This window comes from Pipra filicauda, unplaced genomic scaffold (genome assembly GCF_003945595.2).
Source record: "Pipra filicauda isolate LSUMZ 115617 unplaced genomic scaffold, ASM394559v2 scaffold71_size5581439_pilon, whole genome shotgun sequence".
NCBI classification, from domain to species: domain Eukaryota; kingdom Metazoa; phylum Chordata; class Aves; order Passeriformes; family Pipridae; genus Pipra; species Pipra filicauda.
In genome coordinates this window covers 2,115,747-2,142,931 of record NW_024104887.1, presented here as the reverse complement: position 1 = coordinate 2,142,931, position 27,185 = coordinate 2,115,747, and the positions used below count along the sequence as shown (strand labels likewise).

At 46.1% G+C, this 27,185-nt stretch overlaps 1 protein-coding gene across 3 annotated transcripts in view; it reads left to right on the top strand.

The window, feature by feature from the left end:
* Positions 1 to 27,185, top strand: part of SPNS2 (sphingolipid transporter 2) — a 131,010-nt gene that overhangs the window by 23,291 nt on the left and 80,534 nt on the right. For all 3 annotated transcript variants that reach the window (XR_005566471.1, XR_005566470.1, XM_027734351.2), the window contains exon 2: positions 12,659 to 12,724. Coding sequence is in view for 1 of the 3 variants with exons in the window: in XM_027734351.2 (XP_027590152.1) it covers positions 12,659 to 12,724 (66 nt within the window). In the remaining 2 variants the exon portion in view is untranslated. The remainder of the gene's footprint in view (positions 1 to 12,658; positions 12,725 to 27,185) is intronic.

Here is a 27,185-nt window from a genome sequence, read left to right as displayed (position 1 = left end):
TTGTATCACTTTGAAATTCACACAAGGAAGTTGGAGTTGGAACTGTATTTGTCACTGGATGATGTTGAATTTAAGTTTGGGATTCATTGAGGTCCTGGAGCGTGTCCAGAGAAGGGAAAGGAGCTGAGGAAGGAGCTGGAGCAGCAGGAGCAGCTGAGGGAGCTGGGGGGGCTCAGCCTGGAGAAAAGGAGGCTCAGGGGGGACCTTCTGGCTCTGCAACTCCCTGACAGGAGGATGGAGCTGGGGGGGATCGGGCTCTGCTCCCAGGGAACAAGGGACAGGACAAGAGGACACTGAAGCTGTGCCAGGGCAGTTCAGGTTGGACATCAAGAAGAATTTCTTCCTGGAAAGGATGGTCAGGCACTGGAAGGGGCTGCCCAGGGAGGTGGTGGAGTCCCCAGCCCTGGAGGTGTCCAAGGAAGGCCCGGACGTGGCACTCAGTGCTCTGGGCTGGGGGACAGGGTGGGGATGGGGCACAGGGTGAACTGGATGATCCTGGAGGTCTTTTCCAACCTCAGTGATTCTGGGATGTAACACCCTCAGCACGCTGTGGGAAGAGTGAGGCTTCCTCTTTGGCAGAGGAGGAAGCTGCTCCAGGGGAGAGCAGCCCAGGCTGAGGCTTGGGGAAAACTCAGTTAAATGTGTGCTCAGATGTATCCCCTTGTCTTTCCCTGCATCCTTTTCCCCTTGTTTCAACAGGCAAAAGTTCCTAAACGAGAAATGCTTAGTACTTCCCAAGACAGAAAGCACTGTAGAAAAGATGTTTTCATTTGCACAAGTTTTTGTTAAATACCCAAGTGCTTGTTAACACGTTTTCATTGCAATGTTTCTCACTGTGTGCTCACTATGGTGTGTTTATCCACAGGAAATGTTTCCTTTTCTTCCATCCTGGTCTTTCCTTCAGAATGGCAGTAAACTTTTGGTTCCTTGTTTTGCCTCAGAGGGGTAAAAACACTGTCAGTTCTGTCATGGCACAGACACTGGTTCCTGTGAAATCAGACCTTTGATCAAAGGTCCATTTGCAGTATCAGAGGCTCAGCAGCCTTTATCACCTCCCCACAATCTACAAGTAAAGTTTGGACATGGAAAGTGGTTAAAATGGGTCTTCTTTACCAACAGAGAAATAAAAGCTGCCCTAAATCAGAGAGACTCTCCCCTAATAACAGCAACAACAGAAATGTCCCCGTCTGTTTTTATTTGGGATGAACGTCTTGTAATTAATCTTCCTTCTCTTAATTTCCCTTTCATCTGGGGCTCTTCTGAGCACTTCACAAGAACATAATAACCAAGCCCAGCTGTATCTGTGACACACATGATTATTGTTATTATCTTCATTAGGCTAATGCAGACTCTGAAATTCTGCATGATCAAATAACTTACCCAAGGTTAAATAGTGATGTAGTGTCAGGACTGGGAACAGAGCAGCCCTGTCTCCTAAGCCTGGGTTAAATTCAGGTTTTGCTGTGTCATTTGGGAGTGTGCATCACTGTCCTGTTAGCACAGCCCTCCTCACAGAGGTCCTGTGGCAATGCAGCTTGGCCAAATCGAAAACCTTGCTGTGGAGGGTGTTTTAGCTCCAGAAATTGCTGCAACTTGCACTGAATAAAATGCCCTGTGAATAGAACAGGACAAGCCCTGTTTGTGCTGTGAGGGCTTCCCAGTCTCACTGTAGCCTCATGCCCACAGCACTGACCCCTGCCAGTTCTGGACAAACCCAAGCTGTCATCCTTATTTTAGTGCTCCCTTTCTCACCTAAGCACACAGCCTCGTGCAGGTATAAGGTTTTATCCACAGATTTTTGCTATATCACCTATGAGGCTATTGTAGAACATAGTAAATTCTTTACTTGGTCATTTTAAGAAGTTGGACTGATGCATTTAAATATCTCCTGTGATAACTCCAAAGCTGGTTGCTTTTCTTTTTTCCCTAATGGTGCTGTGGGTAAGCCATGGGTTCCATAACAAGCTTTTGTGCCCTACACAGATGTTCTTTGAGTACCTGTGTGCCTTATAATTACCTGTACAAAGCCACTTTTCTTGTCAGCCAGATGAATTTAAAGACATGCTTCTTAGAATAACTAATGTGGTCATGGACAGTTGAGCACCATGATTGATCCATGGCCTGGCACAGCTTTACCAGGACCCAGAATGAAATAAAAACACTTAATGTGCTTCTGTGGGAGATGGATGGATGTGAGGAGGAGTTGTCCCATTGCTTTGTGCTCAGGGAAAGGTTTTTTCAAACCGTGGGCAGGGACAGAAGGACATTTCCACTCAGATTAAAAACACACATTAAAAAATGGCCCTGGTTAGAGCACTGCAGTGGCTGCTTTACACACTGAGGGGAGGAAGCACAAGAGGAGGATGTTGGCGGGGTGTGATGTATCCCAAGCCTCATGTGCAGCAAAAACATCTCCCTTGGGTCATGTGAGGATAAACCAGGACCTTTGGATTTATTTACATCAGGCACACGGTAGGATCCTTGCACAGACCTGTGCACTTGGGTGGGAGGGTTCCCCAAATGAATATGGGAATGGAGAGAAGGAAGGAGGAGGGGAATATGAGTTGGGTATGAGAAGGTGCTGAATGGATCTGCAGATGAGTAGATGGGGGAGGAGACCCAGAAAATCCTAATTATGATGCTCTAGAGAGAGCAAAGGTGGCCTTGGAGCAGCTTTATCCTCCTTTCTCTCCTATGAAGACAGGTTGTTCAGCCTGGAGAAGAGAAGGCTCCAGGGAGACCTGAGAACCCCTTCCAGGGCCTAAAGGGGCTCCAGGAGAGCTGGAGAGGGACCTGGGACAAGGGATGGAGGGACAGGACAAGGGGGGATGGCTTCCCACTGCCAGAGGGCAGGGTTAGATGGGATATTGGGAAGAAATATGAGGGCAGGGAGGCCCTGGCACAGGTTGCCCAGAGAAGCTGTGGCTGCCCCGTCCCTGGAAGTGTCCAAGGCCAGGTTGGACACGGCTTGGAGCAACCTGGGCTAGTGGAAGGTGTCCCTGCCTGTGGCAGGGGGTGGAATGAGATGGTCTTTAAAGTCCCTTCCATCCTGAACCATTCCATGATTCTTTATGGATCATGGACTGACAGACTCATGAACCTACTTGCCATGTTCAGCAGCAGTGCCCAAAGGTTTTAAAGATATGTCTGAGGGTAAGGGCCATTCTGGGATTACTCAAGTTAGGGTAGGTATTTTTATCTGTCTCTAAAAGCTTTTTCATCTGGAATTTAAAACCAGGTTTAGGTTGCTACTCAAAATAGTAAAGTTTGGGTATTTTTATATATTTCCTGTCGTTTTAGAGGTGGGTGGCAGCACCAAGTTTGCATCACAGTTCTATCCAGGTTTTAACCTGTGGTAGAGATGCTATAGACAATTCCAGCTTTTCCAGCTTGTGCACTTAAAGCCTCATGAGCCTGTGCAGAGGGAGATTTGTGTAGTGGACATGAACTCCCACTGCAGAGCCACCCGTGAAAATCAGGGTGCAGGAGCACTGGAGGTGTGCTCAGACCTCCTGTGCTGGCACAAAGCTCCTCATCAGAGCTCTTTGTCAGCCCAGGACCACGAGAGGGGACGTGTCAGGCTTTGCCTGAGCATCTGGCACAGCAGAAACCTGCCTGGAATGTACCTGACATTCCCTGTTAGGCTGCTGTACTCCTGGGTGCTGCCCTTCTGTGCAGGGCACCTCTGCATCTGGCATCTCCCCTGTGTTTTATAAACACGGTAAAAAAGACTAGAAAGCTCCTTACAATTACAGACAATATACCAATGTGCCCTGGACAGCTTGTGATGTTCCAAAATAGCTCCAGGGCAAAATGCAAATGAGGGATGAGACGCAGTCACTTGGAAGTGTGTCCAATCTGAGTGCACATTTCTCCACGTTTGATAGAAATCTTCCTAACTGGAGAAATTAGCTGTCATCTGCTGTAAATCATCAGGCACTAATTACCCCCGTTGTTCACTCATATCTCAGTTTTCTCTGTCACAGAAAGTGTGTGTGGCTGTAAGAGAGGTGGGAGGGGGTGAAAAACCCTCACTTGCCCGAGTGTGATATTAGAGAACATTGAACCTCCACAACCCTGAAATCTGTGAGCAAATCCCTAAACAATTTCTTCAGTTGAACATTTTGAATTGAATTTTAGTCTTGTGACATAATATTGAGAGCCCCGGAGACACAGCTGCTTGAGCAGGAAATGCACCTGAAAGCCCAGGATTTTTTGGTGAGATTTCTGTTCCCAACCTGCCTGAAAATCTCGAGATGAGGTGGTGAGGTGGTCTCCAGCATTCAGTAGAGTGTGGGGTTAGTTCTTCAAATGTATTTGGTTAAAACATACCAAGAAGTTGTAAAAGTAAAGGCCTCACACTGAATCTGAGAACAAGAGCTCAATCATTATGTATTGTCTCTAGAACTCATAAATGGCTCTTTTCCTTTGTTGATCTTGTCTGGCCAGAAACCCATGAGATTAGAGCTGTGAAGCCCATAACCACATCCTTACCAAGCCAGCAAAAATCTCCAGAATCTCTCCAGAAAGAGATTTTGTAGATACTTATTTTGATTTCCTTGCAATTTGTGGCTCATGCCAGTTCCCTGACTCATCATCACCCCGGCGTGGTGATACGCCAAGTTTTCCAATAAGGAAAACAAGGGAGCAGTGAGTCACTGCCTGGATTCATATGCACTTGATTCGCTCTATCATTACCCATGCTGGTTTTATTTATTTTAATTAGTTCATATACAAAGTCTCTGAGATACGTTTCACTGCATGAATTAGCTCGACTTGTTAGTCTTGTGTAAAGACTAGAAAGGCAGAAGATGAGGAGAGCTTTTGATGGCAGGCCCAATTTTGCCTGCCGTGGCATCCACGAGGAGGCTGTGAATGGGGGGAGTCTCTGAATTTCCGGAGATTTGAATAATTGAAATAATAATGTTATTTTTTGAGGCTCTCCTCTTTGATCTGAAAATCTGGTGAGGCTGCTGCTTAGATCTAAAATGTCCCAAGAGCAGCCTTTTCCCTTGGTGAAGGTGGTGTTTAATTCTGTGTTCGAGCAGAAGCGTTTGCATGAGGTAAAAAACTAGAAATTGGGTCTGAAGCGAGTCCTGAGCCAGAGGTGCTGAGTGTGGAGAAGGGTCTGGCCAGCATTGTCTGGAAGCTGTTCATGAGTCCAGTCCTTTCAGATGACTAATAGAAACCTCAGCTACTACCTCTGGTTGTTTGTTGTTCAGAGTTATAACAAGTTCTGATTCTTCCCATTCCACACAAAGGAACCGTTCCAAGTCTCAGTGAATAAGTCTGGGTTTAAGTTCAGGTCTAGGTGCCAATTCATTTGAGCCTGTGCTTTGAGCCAAATCCCCTCACTTATCTCTAATTGAAGTCTTCCCTTGGGTTGTAGGAATTGCCAGGCTGATTAGATTGGCTGAGCAGGAGTGAGATGAGGCAGGGGGGAAATTAGGGATCTCCTTGGAGGGAGCTGTCAGGGTGGAGAGGAGAGAGAAGGGACACTGAGCTTCTCCTCGGATTTGGCCCAAATCATTTTGCAGTCTTACTGCTGAGAGTTGTTGAAATAGATAATCTTCCATGTTTTGGAATTTATTTAAGCTCCCAGGCTCACGTTGCCCGTGCTCCCCCTTTGACAAGGACATCCATCCCAGCCTTAGTCCTGGGAACAGACCTGCACTGTAATTAGGGAGATGGAGGATTTGATTAGGGTGTGGGTTTACCATGAGGCACCCAGCATTTGGCAAGCATTGGTTGCATTCAAACTCCTATTTGTTTTGGTTTGATTTTTATTTTTTTAATCCCAGCAGGCCCAGGTGTCCTGTGCTGCCTTCCCCAGACACCCTGACCCTGTGCTAATGATGCCTTGTGCTAATCGATCCCACGCCTGACGAACATTTTTATCTCCTCCCAGTCTTGCAGGCAATTTTGTGCTCAGACTTTACATACCACATTACAGTGGAGTTTGAGCTGTATTAGAGAAACCATCATTTATTGCTGCCAGAGAGAGTGAGAAGCTGTTTTTTTTTAATATACATCTTCTCCCAGCCTTTGCTTTATTGCATTCCCTATTTTTTTTCCTGATGCTTAATTACTTGTTATGTGCTAAGCAGGTAAGCCAGTAGCCTTTGGGAATGAATGAATAGCTCAGATACTTCCCCACTGACATTAAAATAATGCCAAAAACATTGAATGGAAAAACTGGGTGTGACAGGTGGTGTGAGTCTCCAAGGATAACATTGGTTTTGATTTGGAATAGGAATGTCACCTCAAAGCAGAGAGGCATTTTGATTTCATTTTCAGAGCAGGAGTGTGCTTGGCAGAGCTCACAGCACCTCTCCTTCCAAAAACCCTCTGCAAAGGCTGCTCAGAGTGAACAGCAAGTCCCGTGGTGTGTCAGAGCTCCAGGAGTGTGTCCCACAGTCCAGCAGATCCGTCTGACAGGAGCCTCCATCCCCTCACCTTCGGCACGTGCAGGGAATGGGAGGCTCCCAATGGCTGTGAGGGCTTTGAACTCACACTGACCTGCTCTGGGGTTTGTTAGGGAACAACTGGAGCTGTACCAGGGCGGGGTTAGGTCGGATATCAGGAAAAGGTTCTTCCCCCAGAGGGTGGTTGAGCACTGACCAGGCTCCCCAGGGCAGTGGGCACAGCCCCAAGGCTGCCAGAGCTCAGGGAGGGTTTGGACAACGCCCTCAGGGACAGGGTGGGATTGTTGGGGTGTCTGTGCAGGGCCAGGGGTTGGACTGGATGATCCTTGGGGGTCCTTCCCAACTCAGGATATTCTATGATTCTATTCTATGACTTTTAAGCAGCTGTTTCATTCTGGGAGTGACACCACGCCCCTGCTCACTCTGACCTTCCCCCCTGAGCTGCTGGGACTGCTCTTCCCAGCCCTCTGCTTTATTACCCAGGGAAACCCCTTCCTAAACCCTCTGCTGTGGGTGTTGGCCGTTGCTTTTCAGTGCTTTCTAGGTCACAAGTTTCGTCCGTGCCAGCGTGAGCAGGTCTTGGGAAACCCTTGTTTTGATTTCTCTAATTGCTAGGTCTGTTTTGTTTGTTTCTTTTTAATCCTGCAGCGCTATTTCAAAACCAAAGGCAGTTTCCCCAGTGCCTGTTGTCGTGTCAGGCAAGAGTGGGAACGAGTTTTGCAGAGGGAAACTCGGCGTTTGTGTCCCAAGGAAGCTCCTGGCAGTGTTTGCGAGCCACACATTTATCAATACTCCGAGAGCAGGCAGGGAACGCTTTCATGGCAATCCAGAGGAGGTGGTGCTTCGTTTATATTCTTCTAGACTTGCTACAAGTTCTGGCAGCAGTGGGAATTTATCTCGAGCTACAAACAATCAGCAGGGCCACCACGGTGGTTTTCTGCGGCTGAACATTGAAACTGGGCCCGAATGGTGATGCTGGTGTTTAATAGCAGTGGGTGGCTGAGCTGAAGGCAGCTCGTTTGAAGCTCAGGGCTCGGGGTGTGAAGTGCTGTCACGCCTTGGGGTTGCAGGGAAGATGTAATCACAGAGACCTCAGAATAAACTTCTCTCCACCTAATCTTTTCTCATGTCTCTGAACAGACAGGTGTGTGCACCACTCCTCTGCCTCCCTAATGCTTTGTTTGAAGGAGGTTGGATATGGCTGCAGGCATGAGGAAGAGCCTGGTGGTAGGATGCCTTTAATGGTTAGAAGGCCAGGGCTTGGCTATCCTTGCTTGGTTACCTCCTCCTGGGAGAGCTGGTCCTGGAAGCACCAGGGGAACACAGTCTGGGAAGGAAAATGCCTTCCTAAGGAAGGTGGCAAGAGGTAGGGGAAGAAACAGAGCTGTCAGTACAGAGTCTGCTTGGGCTATCAGAGGGCTGAGTGAATCTGGGTTCTCCAGCACCTCCTTGGAGGCTTCCCCAGGGAGAGGTCCAGGCCTGCAGTGGGGCAGGAGGGAGGGTGCTGGGGGCACACAATTGCTGTCAGTGCCTGGCCTGCATCCTGTGGAAAACTCTGTGCTGGTTCCCTTCAAGCCACCGTCACTTTTCCCCGTTAAAAAATACCTTTAAAAATGCACATGCTTTTCAAGTAAGTGGTTAGGTTGGCCAGAGGTATTGCAGCACACACACACTCAGTGCTTAAAGAATGTGCACTGGCTTTACTGAGGCAAGGCTGGGTGAGCTGAGAACCTGTGGCTTTGCTTCTGTAGCTCTGCACTCTGTGCACAGGCCAACTCTACATTTTACACCTGCTTTGAAACCAAATCAGGATGTTTTGTTTTGGTGACTGGAAAATGGGGCTCTCCCAGGGAAGCTCTAATGTCTTTTTGCTTTGAAAATGTGATTTCATTGTGGTTTAGCTTATGAACACCGTTTCTTACTCTGTATTCACGTGTTCAGGCAGCAGTAAATGGGTGAAGAACCCCTGTTGAATCCTGCAGCTTTTAAGTTGTTGTAGCTCTGGTCAGGAAACACAGAACCTATCTGGTCATGCCTCATCTGTACCACCTGCCCCCCTGTTCTAAGTGTGAACCACACATTTCCAGGAAAATTTGCCTTTCCCAAAGTATTTCCCTTAAATCAGAGATAACTTGGGCCATTAAATGTGGATTTGCATTCCAAAAGCCTCCGAATTAGGTCTTTTGTATTCAGTGTTCGTGAAATGGTCATTACAAATCTCAGCAGTACCCTGGACACCCTCTGACCCCGTGAGGGGATGAGGTCAGCCAGGTTCCTATTCCCATTTACTTGACTGGGCCCTCCCTATCTCTAACACTCCACACCCAAAGCCCTTTTATCCTCCAAATTGCTCTTAAAAGTCCTCTTCGTGCCCAGTGCCCCCAAAAGTCCTGTAACTGCCGCGGTGTCTTTGTCAGGTCCTTGGACAGCAGGCCTAGAAAGGGCTGCAGGGGCCAGTCCCTGCTCACTCTGGGTGTCCCAGGGAGCCCTGTCTCTGTGCCCATCTTGATCAGCACTCCTGGCTGGTGCTGCCCGGGTTTCATCTCGAGTTCCAAGCTCTCTGTCAGCATTAACAGAGTCTGGCTCAGCTGGTGAGGTACTTTGGGAGAAAATACAGAATGTGCTTAAGAAATAATAGGTGCTCTCACACCCTGTGCCGTGTAATCACACAGACATCTCCAATGGCCAGCAGCCCTCTGGAGAGGTTGTCTGGGGGAAGGCTGGTGCCTGCTGGCTGCTCTGGGCTGTTCTGAGATCCTCCTGGGACACAGGGATGAGCTTTGATCCAAGCAAGGCCTTGCCAGCCACATGTGGAGGCTTGGCTTGGCTTCCTCGGGTTGCGTCAGGTGCTGGGAGACACCTGGAGCACATCTCTGCAGGCAAAACATTGTCTGGGGCCTGGCTCCAGCCCTCTGCCTTCCCAGCACAGACGAGCAGAAGGGAAAGTCAAAAGCTCTATCATTTTCCTGTATTCTCCCCTGGTCTATCATTGCTTAATTGCATCCCTAAATCTTATTAAAGTCTGGGCTGAGTCACTGCCACGGCGAGGTGGAAACAGAGCTGAGTAAATCTAAGGAAGGAGGAGTGTCTTCCCACATGAGTGTGCTGAGCAGGAAAACTCCCACAGCAGAGGAATTACTATCACTTCATGGATGTGTTGCATCATCTGCCTGCTGCTGCCTCTAATTGAATGCTCTAAACCCAAATCAAAACACCTGTAGTCCAAAGAGAATATGAAATAGCCTTAGAGGAGGAAATCCATGCCAATTAGACATGCAGATCTCTCTTCATCTTCTGAGACCTTCTTCCAAGCTCACACAGGACTTATAATTGTGGTTCTTCATTGTCCTGTTGCTCTGACTCTCCACAGAACCCACTTTCCCCTGCCAGAATGAGGTTGTAGGATTAACCCAAGGTGGCTGCTCGTCAGGATCCTAAATGTGTTTTATTTGTGGTTCCAGGAGTTGAAGCTTGTAAGACACACTGTGGTCTGTTGTGTGTAGGACTGTGAAGCTGTTGGCACTGGACAGATAATTTGTCACAAACTGGAAACCCTCCTCTGCTTTGCTGTGTAGGCATCATTATATTCTCCTGCATTTTCTGTTCTGGTTTATGATGCAAGTCCATAAAAATCTTCCTTCTGAGTTGATGTTTTCCATCACATCCCAGGCTCCTGTTCCTCACAGTTTCTGTGGTTTAATGTGACTCCTGGCATTCTGGCATGGCTGGGCATATGTGCTGTAGGCAGGGTGGGCACCTTTCAGGGGGGTGGAGGGAGCTTTGGCCTTGTGTGTGTGTATTCCACCATGGAATGTATTCCATCTAGTCCAACCCCCTTGCTCAGCTGCAGGGAATGAAAAGGGTGTTTAGTTTCTCTGCACAACTGAGTGATGATAGGAGAGCATGAGAAAACACTGTATTCAGTGTTTCCTCCTCCTTCTATGTTGTCCTTGATGGGTTTATTGTCCATAAAATTGGGATTATGGTGCCCACAAGTCGTTTTGACTTGCTGAGCTCCACCTGACATGGGCAATCTGGGACCAAGCAGGAAAGGAGCACAAAGTGCAGATGTTCAGAGCTGGTTAAGTCAAGTGAGGTTTGTAGGTTGGGTTGCAAAAGAAACATTTATTTTATTTTATTTTTATTTTGTGGAAGAGCGGGACACCAAGGGGAGGAGGTAAGTCAGCTAAACCATGGAGGGTTTTGCTTAGGCAAATGCAAATTCATTTTTGTTCATCAGATATAACCTGGATAATGATATCCCAGTTATTAATGGAGCAAATGAGGGAAGCACAGCGAAGAAATGCCAGGGCACTTTGTAAATGGAGTTAAATCTGCCATGTGAGAGAAAGCAAAGAAATTCCTGTTGGAATTACAGTAGACAGCAATGCTCCAAAAAAAGAAAAGAAAAGAAGGGCCAGGGGAACACTGTGTCAGGCTGGAGGCAATCAGGCACTTAATGCTTCAGGAAATTATAGAATCACAGAGTAATTGAGGTTGGGAGTGACCTCTGGAGCTCATCTAGACCAAGCCCCCTGCTCAAAGCAGGGCCAACTAGAGCAGGTTGCTCAGGACTGTGTCCTGTTGGGTTTTGAATATCTCCAGGGCTGGGAACCCACAGCCTCTCTGGACATCAATGTTTGACCTCCCTCACAATAAAAAGGTTTCTTTCTTATTTTTGAATGGAATGTCCTGGATTTCAGTTGGTGCCCTTTGCCTCCCTCACTGGGAGCAGGGTGAGGAGCCTGGCCCTGCCCCTGTGCTATCAGCACTGCTGTACATTGATAGGATTCACACCCTTCCCCACCCTCAGCTTTGTCTGCTCTGGGCTAAACAGTCTGATGAGAGAGCAGGGAAGTGGGGAATGTTGCAGGAGGTTGCACTAATGTTTCTGGGCAGATCCTGGTGGTCTAAAGCCCACCTGAGTGCTGCCCTGAGTAAATGGTGAGGTACAAGTAGTACAGAATAGCTCAAACGAGCTTTCTTACTTATTTTTTTCCTTCTCTCCATTTTTTTTTCCCTTTAGTACCTTTAATTTATGACTGTTTTCTTGGCATTGTCTCACATGTCTTCTGGGAATAGTTATCTCTGGGTGTTTTATCTCTGGGTGTTTGTCATTAAGTGTGATCCTGGCAGTCCCAAAAGACAAGATATTTGTGGTGAGTGAGTTCAGGTTGATGCTCAGTTGATTCCTGTGACCTGCAGTGATGAGCAGAAACACTTTGGATAAAGCCTTGGATCAGAATTTGAGCTGGAGGTGAACTTTTACAGATGTTCAGTGCAGTTAGAGAATGGTGTTTCTTGGCCTGTTTTTATTTGCGTATCCTCAGGTTTGGGGAAGAACAGGAGCCTAAATAAGGAAGTCCCAGATATTCAGAGAGCAACAGTGCCTGTTCCAGACCCAGGGAGTCAGATGCAGGTTATTTAGACCACAGAGAAACATCCAGGCCTGTGGATCTGCATCTGAGACAACTGGGCCATGAACAGCTTGGCAAATGTGGCCCCCAGGATGAGCTACCAAAGCTCTCCTGTGGGTTTTTCTGTTGTAGTTGGTTACAAAAGCAGGGCTGTTCCTATATACCTGATGTTACATGTGTTAATATGTTTGAAACAAAACCATCACATCTCACTGAATGTGTGAATACTGCAAACCCTGTTGATTTTGCTTGTGCCAGTTAATATATTGGGGATTCAGGGAAGAGAAGAACATGATTTGATTCTCTGTGTAGCTGCTTTGAAGTTAAACATTTGGTCACTTTTACTAAGCTCTTTTAAATTTATTTTGCTGCATTTGTTTTGAAAGTAAGAACTCCCCAGAACTAGTTAAATATGAAAACTTCCATCATTGCTCCTATCAATGTATCATATCTCCTTCCAACAGAGATGTGTTAAAACTTGTCTTGGATTCAGTCTGCCTTGTCAAACCATTTGAGGGTGCAAAATCAGTTTCCCTGGATTTCTGTCAAATAACAGAAGCAATGGGTCTGGATTCTGCAGAAAACACACAAAAAGAAAGCTCTGCTCTTATTTAACTAGAAAGGAAAGACCAGTTTCTCATTCATGAGAATTTAATTCCCAAACTCATTGTATGATCTTATATCTGCCTACCTGTGTTTTTCTTGCAATAGCCCAAAATTACTGAGTGTGCATGTGTAAGAAAGAAGCCAGTGTGCAAACTTTGGAAGTTATGTGTCTGAAATCCTGGTATTTAAAGCTCTCTGTTTTCCTTGTAGGTGTGTTATTGGACATCCAGCAGCACTTTGGAGTCAAAGACAGCGGGGCTGGTTTGTTACAGACAGGTAAGAGTGAGTGTCCTCTTCTCCAAAGGGTGCTTATGGATTCCTATTTGGGTCTTTTGGTTGTGGAATTTACTCTTACTAGGAAGGTGAATAAATACACTCTTACTAGGAAGGTGAATGAACATGAGGGGTTTTTTTGGCTTTGATTTGCTGTTGGGCAGGAGGTGGGGGCTCAGGATGACTTGAGTGTAGAATGGGCCAAAAGCAAACAAACCTAATGATATTATTTGACAACTAAATTCAACTAGGAGATGGCTACTTCCCCTAGAAATGAGAAACCAACAGCAGGATCCTGTTGTTCTCACTGCTTTAGGGTGGTAAAGAGTGTGATATGTGATGCCCTTCACGTGCTCTACAGAGAATCTGCTGAATGGACAGTGGCCTGAAAATATAAAACTCATCAGGACAAGTACCTGAGGCTGAAAGCTGCAGGCAGGGCTAACAGTCATTGCCTCCATGGGAACTCATGGATTAACAACTGCCCTTGGGTGCTGTTGCCTTCAGACATGTCTCTGGTTGTGGTTAAGGAAGGATTATTGCAGTTCTGATGTCCAGGGATTTTAATGTCACAGAGCCCTGCAGACAGAGCTGCACAACCCCAGGACACACCCAGCTTCTCTGGCCTCTGGTGCTGAGGTGGCTTGGAGGAGTGGCTGTGTCCCTGTGCTGGGTGTGATGACACTGAGTGCTGTCTCTTGGCAGCACATTTGCTCCTTATGGAGAGCTGAAAGGAGTAGCCAGAGAGGAAATGCAGTATTTTAAGGAAACAGTCTGTTTTGGAAACCTTCTGCAGAATTATTAGTTGGAGTCTCAGATTTGTGGTGCTGTGGTTGTCTTGTCACTGTTGTCTGTCTGAGGGAACCACTCTGGAACAATTACATCTCTAAAAAAAAGGAGAATTCAATCAGGTTTTGAACAGCGTGCCAGAAAGACACGTTTTCCCATGCTATCACAGTGGATACCAAATTGCTGTCAGGAGCTTGTCTGTGGAACTGTGGCAAACACTGGACTGTATAAAATCCTTCATTCTTTAAGATCACACCAGAGGTGAGAAGGTTCTGGAGCTCCATCAATTGGCCTTTGATTTCAAGCTAAGGGAAGCACTGCAGCATCTCCTCCACGGCACAGCAGGGTCCTCATTTGTGGCTGCAGCTTCTTGGTAATGTTGTGACACAAGCAACTAATACCAGTTTGTGTTAAACCTGCCCAAGTGCTGCCCCTGTGGGCAGAGCTCAGCTGAGCTGGTGTGTGCAGCACGTGGCCAGGACGGGCTGAGCTGTACAAGTGTCACTGATTCTAAGGAGCATCAATCAGTTCTGCCCAAAGTGGCACTGCTTGTCTGTCAGGCTCCTTTCTGCAGCAATCATTTGTGTTTATTTATTGTGCTCAGAGGAACGGGTCCTCAATGTAGCGTTAGACACAAAGTGCCTGCAAGAAAATATTCTGGTGGTAAAAGGACACTTGCCAAAGCTTGTATTTAATCTTCATTCCCCTCAGTGGATGAGGTGCTTCTGCAGATGATTTATGGACAGCTAGTAAAAGCTAAGCTTCAACAGGGCATTCATTTGTTAATTGCAAGAAATATTATTTATTTCTCCAGCAAACACACAGGGCATCTGAAAACAGCATCACTGAGATATTGCAGGATTGCTCTTGAGTGTGTCAAGAGTTTTCTGACTGATAATTGTTGCTTTAAGGAAAGCAGTATTTTCTGTTGATGGGTGTTTTTTTTGTCTGATCTGAAAACTGAGGGCTTGACTTTGCTCCTGCAATATAGATAATAATGCCCTAATCACAGTGCCATCAGAGGAAAAGAGTGCTCACAAAATAAAGCACCATTTCACATAAGAGTAAGGGTAAGGGCACACATCTGAAAATGTATTAAATGTATTACTCAGCTTAGCAAATTTCTGTGTTGGCAGCTGGCCCATGGCCCAGGTACCCTTAACCCTGGAGAAATAAAAGATGCTGCCCTACACCACCACAAACACTGCTTTTAGTCTTTACTCTGTTCTCCAAGTCTGACCTCTCTCAAAGTGCAAACCAGGGAAAATGGGTGCAGAGTGTAAAAGCACTTGCCCAGGGTGGCAGAGGGACCTGGAGCAGTGCTGGGGCCAGGACTGGTGTCTCCCACACCTCTGCCTTAACCTTGAGCAGCTCCTTTGCAAGCAGGGACACAAATACCATTTGCTTCCCCAGAGATGGTCCTGCTGAACTAACTGAGTGATGTGAGACGAAACTCTGCTCATCCTGAGGATGCCCTCTGAATAAAGAGTGGGTGAGTCCTCAGGTTGTTAATCCTGCATCTAAATGAGTCCTAAATTAATTTACAATGTTAATGAGGGGGAGTGAAATGTAGTATTTGCTGGCAGTTCATACCATTTATCAAACAGGCTTTAAAATAAATAATTTAAAAAATCCTTTTAACTGAGAAACAAAGTTGCACCCATTTTTTAGGAGGAGATGATTCTGAAAAGTCAAACAGCAAGGGGGAAAGAAATCCCCAAAGGTAGTGTTTGACCCTCTGTTCATCCCATACCCCATTCCTTGCAGGTACAACCAGTCTGGTACCTCTCTCCCTCCAAACATTCAAAAGCCAATCCATACACTCTCAGCTCCTGATGCTTTCTGGAGAGCAAAGGGGACTGGTTCCTTAGGAATTGCAAAGACACAGTTTGAATTTTTGCCTTCTTTTACACTAATCCTGAGATACAAGTGGCTCTTTGCCCAAGAGATATAATGAAAACTGGTTGGAGGGACGCTGTAACTCCCTGTACAGAAAAATCCCTGGACACTCCAGCCTCATCCATAATGGAAAGGAGCAGGAGGTGGTGGTGTGAGCAGCAAGGATCCTGTGACAGCAGAGGACACACTGACAGATGGAGCACAAGTGCTGCTTGCTCAGGAGCACTGTAGAGTAACACACAGAATGGGTTGGTTCCAGCCTCACTCAGCTCTGGCTGATGCTGTAATTCTGTGCTGATCTTCCTTTTCAGAGCACTACATGTGCAGTTACAGAAATACTGGGTTAGTTCACTGCCCTTCAGGTCTGCAGCCAAGCTTTCTTTGTGCTTACTGGATAATCCTGACTGATCTTAGAAGGTGATAGAGCATCTCTTTGCCTCCTTGAGCTGTAGGCAGTCAATATATTTATAGACCAGACCATCCAAAAAGCCTTTTCTATGTGTGGAGTTAGGTGGGAGCAGCTACAGAACTACTGGCCTCTAGGAACACAAAGACTGAAGGTGGACAACTGGATTTTGTTAACACTGCTTCAAAATAGTGTTATCCTTCCATAGATACTTAGGCCATGAGAGTAATATCCCAGTGCTGTACTCTGGCTTTCACTAGATTTTTTCCCCCTTCTTTCTTCATTTTTTGTGCTTTATTGCTCTGTCTGCTCTCCTTGCCCTTGGATTTATGTTGCTTTTGTGTCTCTTGCCAGTGTCTCTGTGCCACCCCAGAGCTCTGATAACAGCAGTGCCTGGCTTGCAGTGCAGTTTGTCTTCCAAAGATCTCAGGATGTTTTATACTGGAGGGTGGGGGGGGATAATGAGGCTGACCCTTTTCTACAGATGGGGAAACCAAGAAATCCAGAGGGGAGAAATGGCCCAAAGTGGCTCAGCAGGTGTGAGGCAGAGCCAGGGTGAGAACTGTGGGCCGGTTCCTGAACACGGAGTGTTCAGCCAGGTCAGTGCTCAGACCCAGGGGTTTGTCCTCGTTGGTGGGCACCTGAATCCTCCAGCTCAGGGACTTCTGCAAGTGGAAACTGAGAGGCATCAAAGGGAGGGCATGGCAGGGATTCCATGGAAATGCAGGCAGAGAAAGTGTCCGTCTTCAGAAAGAGCAAAGGGGTGTCACCAGAGGAAACCCTGGTAAGCAAAAGTGTGTAGCGCAAGGTCACATGCCAGGAAAGGTCAGGAAGTGAGGGAGATGGGAGGACTCATTAAAGGTGAATAATCCTAGATAACGGGGGCTCTGAAGGAACTTATCTCTCCTCACAAGCAGAGATGGGCACTCCCCCAGATGCCTTTCAGCCCCTGGTTTCCCTGGAAGCCTCACAGTGCCAGGTACTTCCTTAAGTCTCGTTGGGAGCTCACTTTTCCTGTAAGGGTCAATTCCAGCTAAAACCTCTGTGGATTTGAAAAGTGAAACCTTCTGTCTCCCTGGGTTGCCCTGGTGTAACCTTGTAGTAGATTGCAACCCTGCAAATCAGACACCTGATGGGCTCTGGTGTGTTGTGGTTGTACCCACCGAGCTCGTGCAGTGAGAAGGGGGCTTGAAATAGTGGGAGGGCAGTGGTGGGATAAATCAGACTTGCTGAATTCAATTCCTTTGACTCCCATCTTCTTGTCATTGGCTTATGATGCTCTAACATTTCTATTTATTCCACACAGACCACCCCCTCTGGAGGCTGCCTTTGAGTTTGTGTAGATTAGAGTTGCAGGTGCTGCACATTTCTTTTCTACCATCTGCTTTTACCTGAATAGATGCTGCCTTGCTCCTCAGCTGTGCTGTGCAGAACTGAATCACATCTTCATCTTTCACTTCCTGCTTAACTTCTCACTAGAACAGAAGAAATCATATTCTAGACATATTGTTTTCTATTTAAAATTCGTGGGCTTTCATTCTGAGTGAATGAGTTCTTGCCCCAAGCACCTCCCAGGGTGCTGGTACCTCAGGAGTCCAGTCCAGGAGGGGAGACAGAATGCTTTGTGATTGCTCTTCTTGACTTAGGACTTCAGATGGTTTGGACCACCCTGTCCTACCCACTGTCATCTTCCCTCCTTCCAACCACACTCAACATTCCTAAATCCAGATTAATTCTCTGGCAATCTGGGGCTCAGAATCCCAGGACAAGGTGGAGGAGTCCTCTTTTTGCCAGGAGATCCTCTGAGTCGTATCAACAATGAGCAAAGCCTTTTTACCCAATTCTCTTTCTGTATCTGATTCTGTGTCATTTTTTTTCCTGAACTTCCTCAGCTTCCTGTACGATGCTGCTGATCTAGGGATTAAACAGGGACAGTTTCAGCAATAAAGAAGAAAAAGCAGGGCTCTGTGTTCAGTGTGCCTTGATTAATCTTGTGACAAGCGTTGGCTTTTACCTATTTTGCTAGAGTGAGCTGAGATAGTCCAGAGCCTGATTATTTCCCATCTAAGTCCTTTGCAAGTTCCAACAGTCCTTTATTCCTGTGTGCTAGAACAGTGTCTGGTCCACTAAGAGGTCACAGCAATCTGAGGGGCTGATTCATGAAGGCAGTTAAGCCTCTGCAATCAAGAGTGAAAGTATTTTCTTGAATCAGTGAGCAGGTCACAGGAAAACGTGTCTGTGCCCCGGCCCAGTCCCCCACACAACAAGACCAGACTATAAAAGTGCCACTTGCATCCTGCACTCTCAGTGGGCAGCCCTGGATTGCCAAGGAAATAATCCTTGTGGGGGGAGAAGGGGCAGGGAAGGGAGGGAAGGTGTCCTTGCTTCCTGCTGAGGGGAGGGAAATGCTCCAGCCAGGGTTGCATTTTGTGTTTCCCGTGTCAGCAGGTGAGTGCAGGCTCATCATCTTCAGAACAGGGAAACTGCAGATGGCCTTGTCTTCAGCAATACCTTCATTTTATGATGCTGCATGGTCACTAACACGAGGTGACAATTCCTTTTCTTGTCCCCTCTTCCTGCTTTGCAGAAGGAGGGTTTGTCCTTTTGGTCTTCCAGACAGGGCAGGGGCTTGGGTTGGTTGTGGCAAGTGAGCCTTGCACTTGTGCTGCCCGTGGCAGGTCTGTTCTGTCAGCAGACACTGCCCTGGTTCCCTTCAGGCTGTAGTTCAGGCACCTCTTGCCAAGGTCATCTTCACTTCTGTAATTTATTAGAATAACGAGGGGAAAGTGTCGTAAGGCAAAAATTGTGTGAGCAATTTTCTTTACATTTCTGTGTGTTTCACCTTGGCATGGTTGGGTGCAGATAGTAAAAAATGCTGTGCCACTAATATGGCTGCAGGCCTTGTGCCAAGATGCCAAGGAGGAGTTTTTGGCAGGTGAATAAAGTTTTCTCATCTCCTATGACCACCTGTTGTGGTCCAATTAGCAGGGGACAGCAGAGTGTGTTTTCCTTATGTAACCAATGTAGTGTGAACAAGAAGCTGAGCGTCATGAGCACTATATAATCTGTCTTTCTCCTAATAAATCCGACATTTGCCTGATCATATTGATCCTGGAGCAATCTGTCCATACCCTTCCATCGAAAGGAAAGATTTCCCACAGATTTTAGAGAAGTAGTTATTGTTCCAACAGAGTCTGAACAGCTTCTAACACAGCCTGTCCATCTCCCCAGACATGTTCCTCAAGCCTCAGAATTCCATTCAAGCTCTGTGTAGTGGAAGATGGCATTTTTGTTGGCATTGTGCAATTCTTTGAAGCAACACCTTCCTCTTCCTACCAGCTGTGCAGTCTCATGTAGTTGGTATCTGCACTGTGTTGTGTTTCGTGCACAAATAGTTCAGAAGGGCTGCCTTGACTTTTTTCAATACCACCGTATTTGGAATATTGGATGAGGGATGTAACATTTGAGTTACATTATCTGTTGTCAGATATTTAATGACTACCAGTTTGTGGAAGGGAAGTGTGTACTTACCTTCCAAACCTTACAAGGAGGTTACTTTTTTCCTCCTCCTCCTCTGCAGTGGCACTAAAAGCTTTTGGTAAGAAGTGGAAAACCTGCTTAGCTTTAAATCTTGCCTTTCACTGAGCCTGTTAAGTTTAATTTTCAAGTGTGGTGACCAGGGGAGTGTTTGTGTGTGTTCTGAATCAGGAGGAGCCCTGGATTTCTCCTCTATACCCTGATCTAGATCTGTGCATACAGTTGCTACTGATACCCAATTCAAAGGTAAATGTTAGCCCAGAGGGGAAGATTTTTTGCCTTTGACCTTAAGGGAAGTTGGATCAGGGTCTTCTATGAACTAGGGGTGAGGAAACAGAACTAACTGTTATAGTACACTTTTATAGCATATTTAATATGCTTCATCCCAGGGGAGCCAGAAGGGTTCTCTCTTAAAGATTTATTTTAAGCTTGCTTTGGTTTTGTCTTGCCTCCCACCCCTGAAGAACTCTCATTCTCTTAGAGCAGGGACCTGCAGTTGTGCAGGGCAACGTCCCACGTGAGAAGTGTGGGCAGCCCTGCTGGCACAGGGTGACATCAAGTGATACAGAGGCCAGGCTTGGTCTGTGTGCCCTGGGAGATTTCCAAGGTAACACAGGACTGTGGGAAGCACTGCTGTTGGAGGAGGTGTTGGATTTGAGAGAGAGATCATTTGGATAACCCAGATAGTCTTGACAGGGTGTGAAGAAGCTCTGGAGCACTGAAGGTGCTGTCTGGCAATGCAGGGAAGGTATGGGGTGAGTTGCTGTAGGAGAGGAAGTTTCCAAAAGACTCTGGAAGTACCAGGGTGTATTTGTAGTAGTGGGAATGTTGGGGTCCTGGACTAGTCCATGCAATTGTTTTGCTTCTCTAACATCCCATCTGGAGTTCCAGGTGGCTTTTCCTCCAAACCAGTGCTTCTCAAACATTTTGTACCAGACTACTCTGCATCCCTACAAGCAAATTTGTACAGTGATTCATCATCAGACCACGAAAAAAGTAACACTGCTACATGTCTGGCTGCAAAGAACTTGCTGTTACCTGGTGGACCACAATTTTGGGAACCACAGCCTTGGCAGAAGGAACAACATGTCAGCAGGGGCTGCAGTGATTCCCATATTTAGACCCACACACTCCTGAGCAGTGACTCACTTGTTACCTGTACCTGGCTTTGCAAATGAATTCCAGGGCATCACTTCTGTAAAAAGTGAACATTCCTCGTGGTGTTGGTAGGGTGAGCAGCCTGCAGAACTAGATTCCAATTAGCACAAGTAAGCCTGAGCTGCATGAATGGTGTATTGTTGCACCAGTTCAGAAGAGATCTCCCCTTGCCCCCAGTCCATGCACATATTCCAGGGTGTTTCCTGTGTGCTGATATGAGATTGTAGAGCAAAGACCCATTTTCTGCTTAAATTAAGCAGGGAACTTGGTTTTGGAGAGGAAATATTGCTGACCACAATCCACTCCTTACCCCAATTCAGAGCCAGTTCTATCAAAAAATGTAAATGCACATGAACAGTTTTTGCTAAAACTCTCTTTAGTTGTTCCAAGGTTTAGTCAAATGACTGAGGACGGCTCAGGTGTTTAAATCTCAGGTGAAAACCAGTTATTTGACAGGATGGTAGAAGGAGGAGGGGTTCACACACATCCTTGTGTTCTTTGCTGCTGCAAGCAGGGAAGTGCTTTGGTTTTCAGTGGAAAGGATATTTCTAGGGAAAGCTCAGTCCTGACATCTTTTATTCCCCTGCTCAGTTATACATCAGGCTATTCCTAATTAAACATTTGGGCAGTTTTAACCATTTCCTCCTTTCAACCTTTTCATCCACTGATGTTTACAGAAGGAAGATTTATTTTACATATTCTCCTACTGCATCATTCTCCTCCTTCTATGGAGTTGAGCTGAACTGGAGATGTGGCAAACCTAATTTATTCCCCTGTGGGACAGTGGTGTTGAAATGAGAACATTAATTTTAATACACCTTTCCTGCAAAAAGTTGCCTTAAAGAACTAAGGAGTTCCAATGACTTGCTTATTTGGAGCTGCACTAATTTTAAATGGATGGCTACAATAAATTCCTATTGGGGTGAGCTTGGAAGTGAATTAGGGAGGCAGTGCAGGTAAAGCAGTTTGAGCTTTGATTTGTATTTACAACTCATAGAATTGCAGAGTGTCCTGAGCTGGAAGGGACCCACAAGCATCATCAGATCCAACTTCTGGCCCTGCACAGAACAACCCCAAGAATCCCCCTGTGTGCCTGAGAGTGTTCTGCTGCCAGCACTGGCCAGGGTGGGCTCTCCTCTGGCTCTTTTCCCTGCTCCCTTCCTTCTCTAGATCATCAGTTTGTAGAGGCAACGTGATCACCTACCCTGTGATGGATTCTTGTTAAACCCACCTCGGTAAGAGTTACACAGTGACATTTCCAGCACAGGATTTGTCTGTCTGGGGTTGAGTTGGATTTGTTTTGTTTTCCTTGAAGGATGTTTGAAATATGCTCTCAAATACTTGTTTCTAATTCTGCTGTCATCACAGTTCCTGAGTTTGTCCACCCTGGGATGTGAGTGGTCCTGGTCACTCAGCAGTTGATGGTGTTAGCTGTGAGCTCTGTGCTTGTGTCTTCAGCATCCTGTGCTTTTTGTCCAACCTACCTGGCAACATAAATAACAATGAAATTGCCTTAGTACCCTTGGCCACACCTTTTGAGCACTGGAAATCATTGACAAGATCTGACAAAGGCACTATTTCATGAGAGCCCCTGTGACTAGAATGAGTCATGTAAGAAAGATGGGTGAGTTAAAGAATAACTTTACCACCAAAAAAAAAAAAAGAAAAAGTAAGGTTTGACTGGGCTACATTCAATTTAAGCATATGGCCTGTTTTGAATAGCAGCCTTCAATTTTACAGGTGTGGTTTGGGGTGTATAAATGCTTAACTTACTAATGGTGCCTGCAAATCAAAGTAGTTAAGTGGCACTAATTCTACCAGAAAAAACTGCTCCTGGGGTGAATTGCAAGCTCAAAATTAGCGATTGAGTTGAGGATCTTTGAAAAAACCTGATAGTAAAAATACAGATTAGCTCAGAAGGGCTGATGTAAACAGCTGTTATGGTGAGAACCACCCAAGTGTTTGACCAGATAAACCCATTTCCTTGAAGGTAAAATTGCAGAACAGGAGCATGAAAATGGCTCATCATTTTTGCTGGTTTAGTTCCCCCCAGCCCCTGTTTTGTTTTTAAATCAACATCTTCCCCCATCCCACAATGTCCCCAGGCAGGGGCTCCCGGGAGCACTGCTGGGGTGTGTAAATCTAAGGTACCAAAAGAGAGTCTGTCTCTAAGGGTTTGTTGGGTTGCATTTCTTGTAAAAGTCTTATAAAAATGCAGGTGGTTTCATTTCTGCTTTACCCATCCAAAGCCTTCAGTTACTTCCAGCTTTTTGGCTGCGTGGCAGCTGCTTTGAAACCCATGGATGTAACAATAGGGAAAACTATTAGAGAGCATGACACTTAAATATGTCCTACTGGGGGGAAGGGTAGCAAGTCAAAGAAAAAATATTAAAAGAACGTATATTTCTGGAAAAAATTAGAGGGAGAACAGATTTTCCTGAAAAGCAACTTGTCCCAAGTTGTCCTTGTTCTCACAGAGGATGTTTTATGGCAGCACAGTTAATAATACAGGATATTATACAATGGATGTTGAGTTCTCACTGAAAGCTCCCCAGTGAGATGTTCCTACCAGCTGCTGATGTGGCACCTCCCAGGGACTTGGACGGGGTATGGCACACAGAGCAGAGAGAATGTTTGCATTGCAAATAAAGGACATGTTAATTTTCATTGTTTGTACTTGAATGAACTTGTTCTTTATGGGATCAAAATCCAGAATCTGGACTTCCTTGTCCAGTCATCAGACAAAATTCTGGCAGCACCATAAGTTTTCCCCCAAGGCTCAGTTTTCAGCTGTACAGGACTGCTGATGGCAAAGCTCAGCTGGTCCCCTGAGACATTTATGGTGGTGTGGTCCCTTGGGAGAGGAATGGAACAGCCACTGAACACAAACCAACGTCAGATGGGCCACTGGTCACTCCTCAGTCTCACCTACATATTTAATGCTGATTGAAATGGGCTTTTTTAATACCTTGACAATGCCTGGATTTCCCAAACATTTTCTTTACTTCTTTCCATGGATGTCATTGATGGTGCAGGAAGGCAGGAAGGCATTGCATTTGCAAACCTTTGCACACTGCAGGATTCATTTGGGGATATTGTTTTTCAATGGTACTCGTTCTCCCAGAAAGATCCTGGTCAGAAGACATTTAAACTAAGGGATTATTTGAACCAGGGTCCAGTCAAGCTCCATGGCTGCTGAAACTGAGATAAACCCTGGGATCTTTCACAGAACTCGTGTTCTTTTACCCACAGGAGCAGGTTCAGTTGCAAAGCTCACTCCAGGAACTGCAGCTCAACTTGGCATTGGAGTGTTTTTCCAAGTCAGGAATGACACATGGGTGATAATCTCAGAAATAACAACTGTAAGACACACACAGATTCATTCTCCAGTGTAGTTATGATCCGTTTCCAAACCACTGCAAGTTAAACACTGGGATATGTCAGTATTCCAGCAGTTTCCTGAAATGAATTTGTCCCTCTCTGAAGGCCACCCAGCCACTGTGAAACACTTGCTCTCTGTCTAAATTAAAAAGTATAACAGCAAGAGGCAAAAGCATTTCTAAACACTGCCAGTACCATTGAATTAGCAAATAATTTATGTCAAATAGCACTTACAGTGCTGTGAGAGGCTTCCCTACCTACTGGGATGCCTCTTTGCTGTGGGATGAAGGCTGCTCATCACTGTAGGTGTTTATTTGTGGTTGTTCAGCTCTTGTCCCTGTGGTCAGTACACAATAACAAATCACAGCTGATGAGGATGTTTCTTGGTATTTACTTTGTGGCACAAAAGACTATTAAAATATTGCTGGCATTTGGAAAAATAGATGGATAAGCCCGTGGCTCCATTCCCTGGCAGAGTTGTTTAAGTGCTGATGTGGGGAATTGGAGAGGAAGTAGAAAGTATTTATGGCCCCTGTCCTGTGCTCAGACTGCTGGTGCTTAAATGATGGTGAGACTCCCTCTGTAGCCTAAAGCTGTGGGAGATGAGGATATTCTGGATGTCCTAAGGTCACCTCCCAGATGCCTCTGGCTCGCTCGTGGATCTGGTTACGGTGGGGTTTGGTGGTTGTCTGGAAAGCCTGTTGTATTTTAAAACAAAACAAAACAAACAAACTATATATATACATATATTCCTATATATATATACACCTATATACTTATATATATACCTATATATATATATATGTATATATAAATGTGTTGTTGTTTTGGTGCCAGACCCCACGAGGAGAATAGGTGGAGTTCCCTGTGTGCTTTAACAGGAGAAAGCAGCACAGCAGCTGCTGGGGGGCTGGAGCCCTGCTTTCTGCCAAAGGCAGCTCCTGCTGCCTGGTGGCTCCAGACTCCTGCCTGTCCCTCCCTGTGCTGGTCACCCAACTGGGGCAGTGCTTCAGCAGTTTGTTCCCCCTCCCTTGCAGTTGTTTGTGTCTAAACACACAGTTGCTGTGGCTGTGTGAGTGTCATGGCTGGGGTAATAAATGAGAATCAGTTCAGGGTAAGTGAGAGCTCAAACAGTTCCTTCCTTGCTTTTTTTGAGAATTGTGATTCATAATGAAACCAGACAGTGAGAGCCTTTACACACACCCCACACTGGGCCAGCATGTCTGGTCCAGGCCAGCCCTGGCCCTGCTGCACTGTCCCACACACCCACCCTCCCCTTCCTCCTCGCAGGAGAAGGTTTAAGGATCACCTGTGTTATTAATTTGCTTGTCCTTAATAATAAGGGAGGGTAATGTAAAAGCACATGAAGTAATGAACACCCTGCAAAGGTGAGGGGGGGTGTTTATCTGATGTTTTCCTCACGATGCAGAAACAATCAGCAGAGGCCAATTGGCTGGAAAATGCTCCAAAAACTTCTCAGGGAAGAGTGGAAATGAACGTCACAAGGAGTGTTGTCAGGACCAGAGCCTGGAAGAGCAGGTCTTTATGTGGATAACACATTACAATTACCCCTCTTGGGAGGGCTGAAGGCAGTCTGTGAGTGATTCAGCTGCCTGGGTAGGAATTCTGTGTACTTTCCTCGGAAGGATCTGGTTGCTGTCCCTGTCACAGACAGGATGCAAGACTACATGGTTTTCTGATCTGTTGTCATTGTTCTCCTGTTCTTATGAAGTGGTCTCCTGAGGCTACATGAAAGAGATTTTACTGGGGGACTTATTATTTATTCACTGGCAGTGCCTCGGGCAGAAAGATGGACACGGCTGTTAAGGAGAAACTGTGAGATTCCATCAAGAGGTGATTTTTTTTTTCTCCTCTTTCTGCTGAATCGAAACCCAGTCAGCACTGCAGACATTTCCTCTGTAAAGTTCTGGTCCAGTCCCTAATGGGTGGCAGTGAGAGCTGCCATTGCCTGAGACACGATTGCATTTTACGGGCAACTCAGGAAAAAGTAGGTAATTGAGCAGGACAAAATATTGACATTCCCTGTGTGACCAGCAAGCAGCTTTCTAGAAGTAAGGGTTGGGTGGGCAGTGCTACGAAATGTGTGTGTTTCCCACACAAACACATGTGTAGCTGTCAACAGCACTAACACTCCTGGGAGGGGGGGGAGTTGGAGGAAAAACTTTGAGGGAAATAAGACAATCCCATGCTGTGGGATTAGCACCGAGCAAAAGCAATTACCCACAACTGCTTTTACATCCATATATTCTGTGGATTTTGGCATATTCCCGTTCCAGGGTGATTTCTATTCCTAAAAAATTGAATTAACATAAGGCTGCAGATGGCAGGATTTTAAGAGCAGAACCCCTTGCTGGTGCTGCCTGAGTCTTAGAGAGAGCAAATAACAACCAGATATTTCACGTGTCCTCTTGGAGATCTCGTGATGAGAAATAATATATTTGCACCCCTTAGAATTCAGTTTAATTTGACAAATGTTTGCTTTCCTCCAGATAACTACAGTCAGACAGTGTGAGACCAGGGTGAAGTCAGTCTGTTTAGAAATTCAGAAAGCTCTGATCTGACCTCTCTGAAGGAATTTAGCTGCAATACAGAGATGAATCTGTATTTTTTCCCTTCAGATCGGTCATTTCCTTCGTTATTGAGTTTTACTGATTTTAAAAGATGGCATTTTACTGCTCAGCTAAAAGCACTCTTTGAGACATATGGCTCGAGTTGGAAAGGGAGCAATTTTGCAGAAGAATGGTGTGGAAGGAGTTTGCTCCAAACCCTGACACACTTTTATCTGCACGTGCACAAACACCCGCTGGGAATAGGATCCCTTGTCCTTCCCTGTCCAGGCATCAGTGCCCTGCTCCTGTGCCTTAGTGATAACACCAGAGCAGGATCTGGGGTGCCCTGGGTGTCTCTCATTCACCCCAAAGTGTTTCCTGTCCATTTGCCTGTGTTTATGCCCTGCCTGCTCCAGAAATTCCTCTGGAATCTGCAGAGATGTCTTCAGTTTTAACTCTCAGTAGGACAACTCTGGTGGCTGTCCATGATAGACATTAAAATTGAGAGCAAAGGCTCATTTCATACCTGTGTCCTGCCAGAGGAGATGTTTGTCCTGAGGCTGTTGGTGCTGGGACAGCTGAGAGCCAATTCCATCATTAAAAGCCAAGTGTGGCCGTTTTCCCTTCCAAAGAGGGAGCTTGTGTTTGCCAAACCCTCTGTAGATGGTACAACAGCCCCCTAAAGCACTGTCATAACAATTAAAAAGAAATCAGTCAGTCCCAC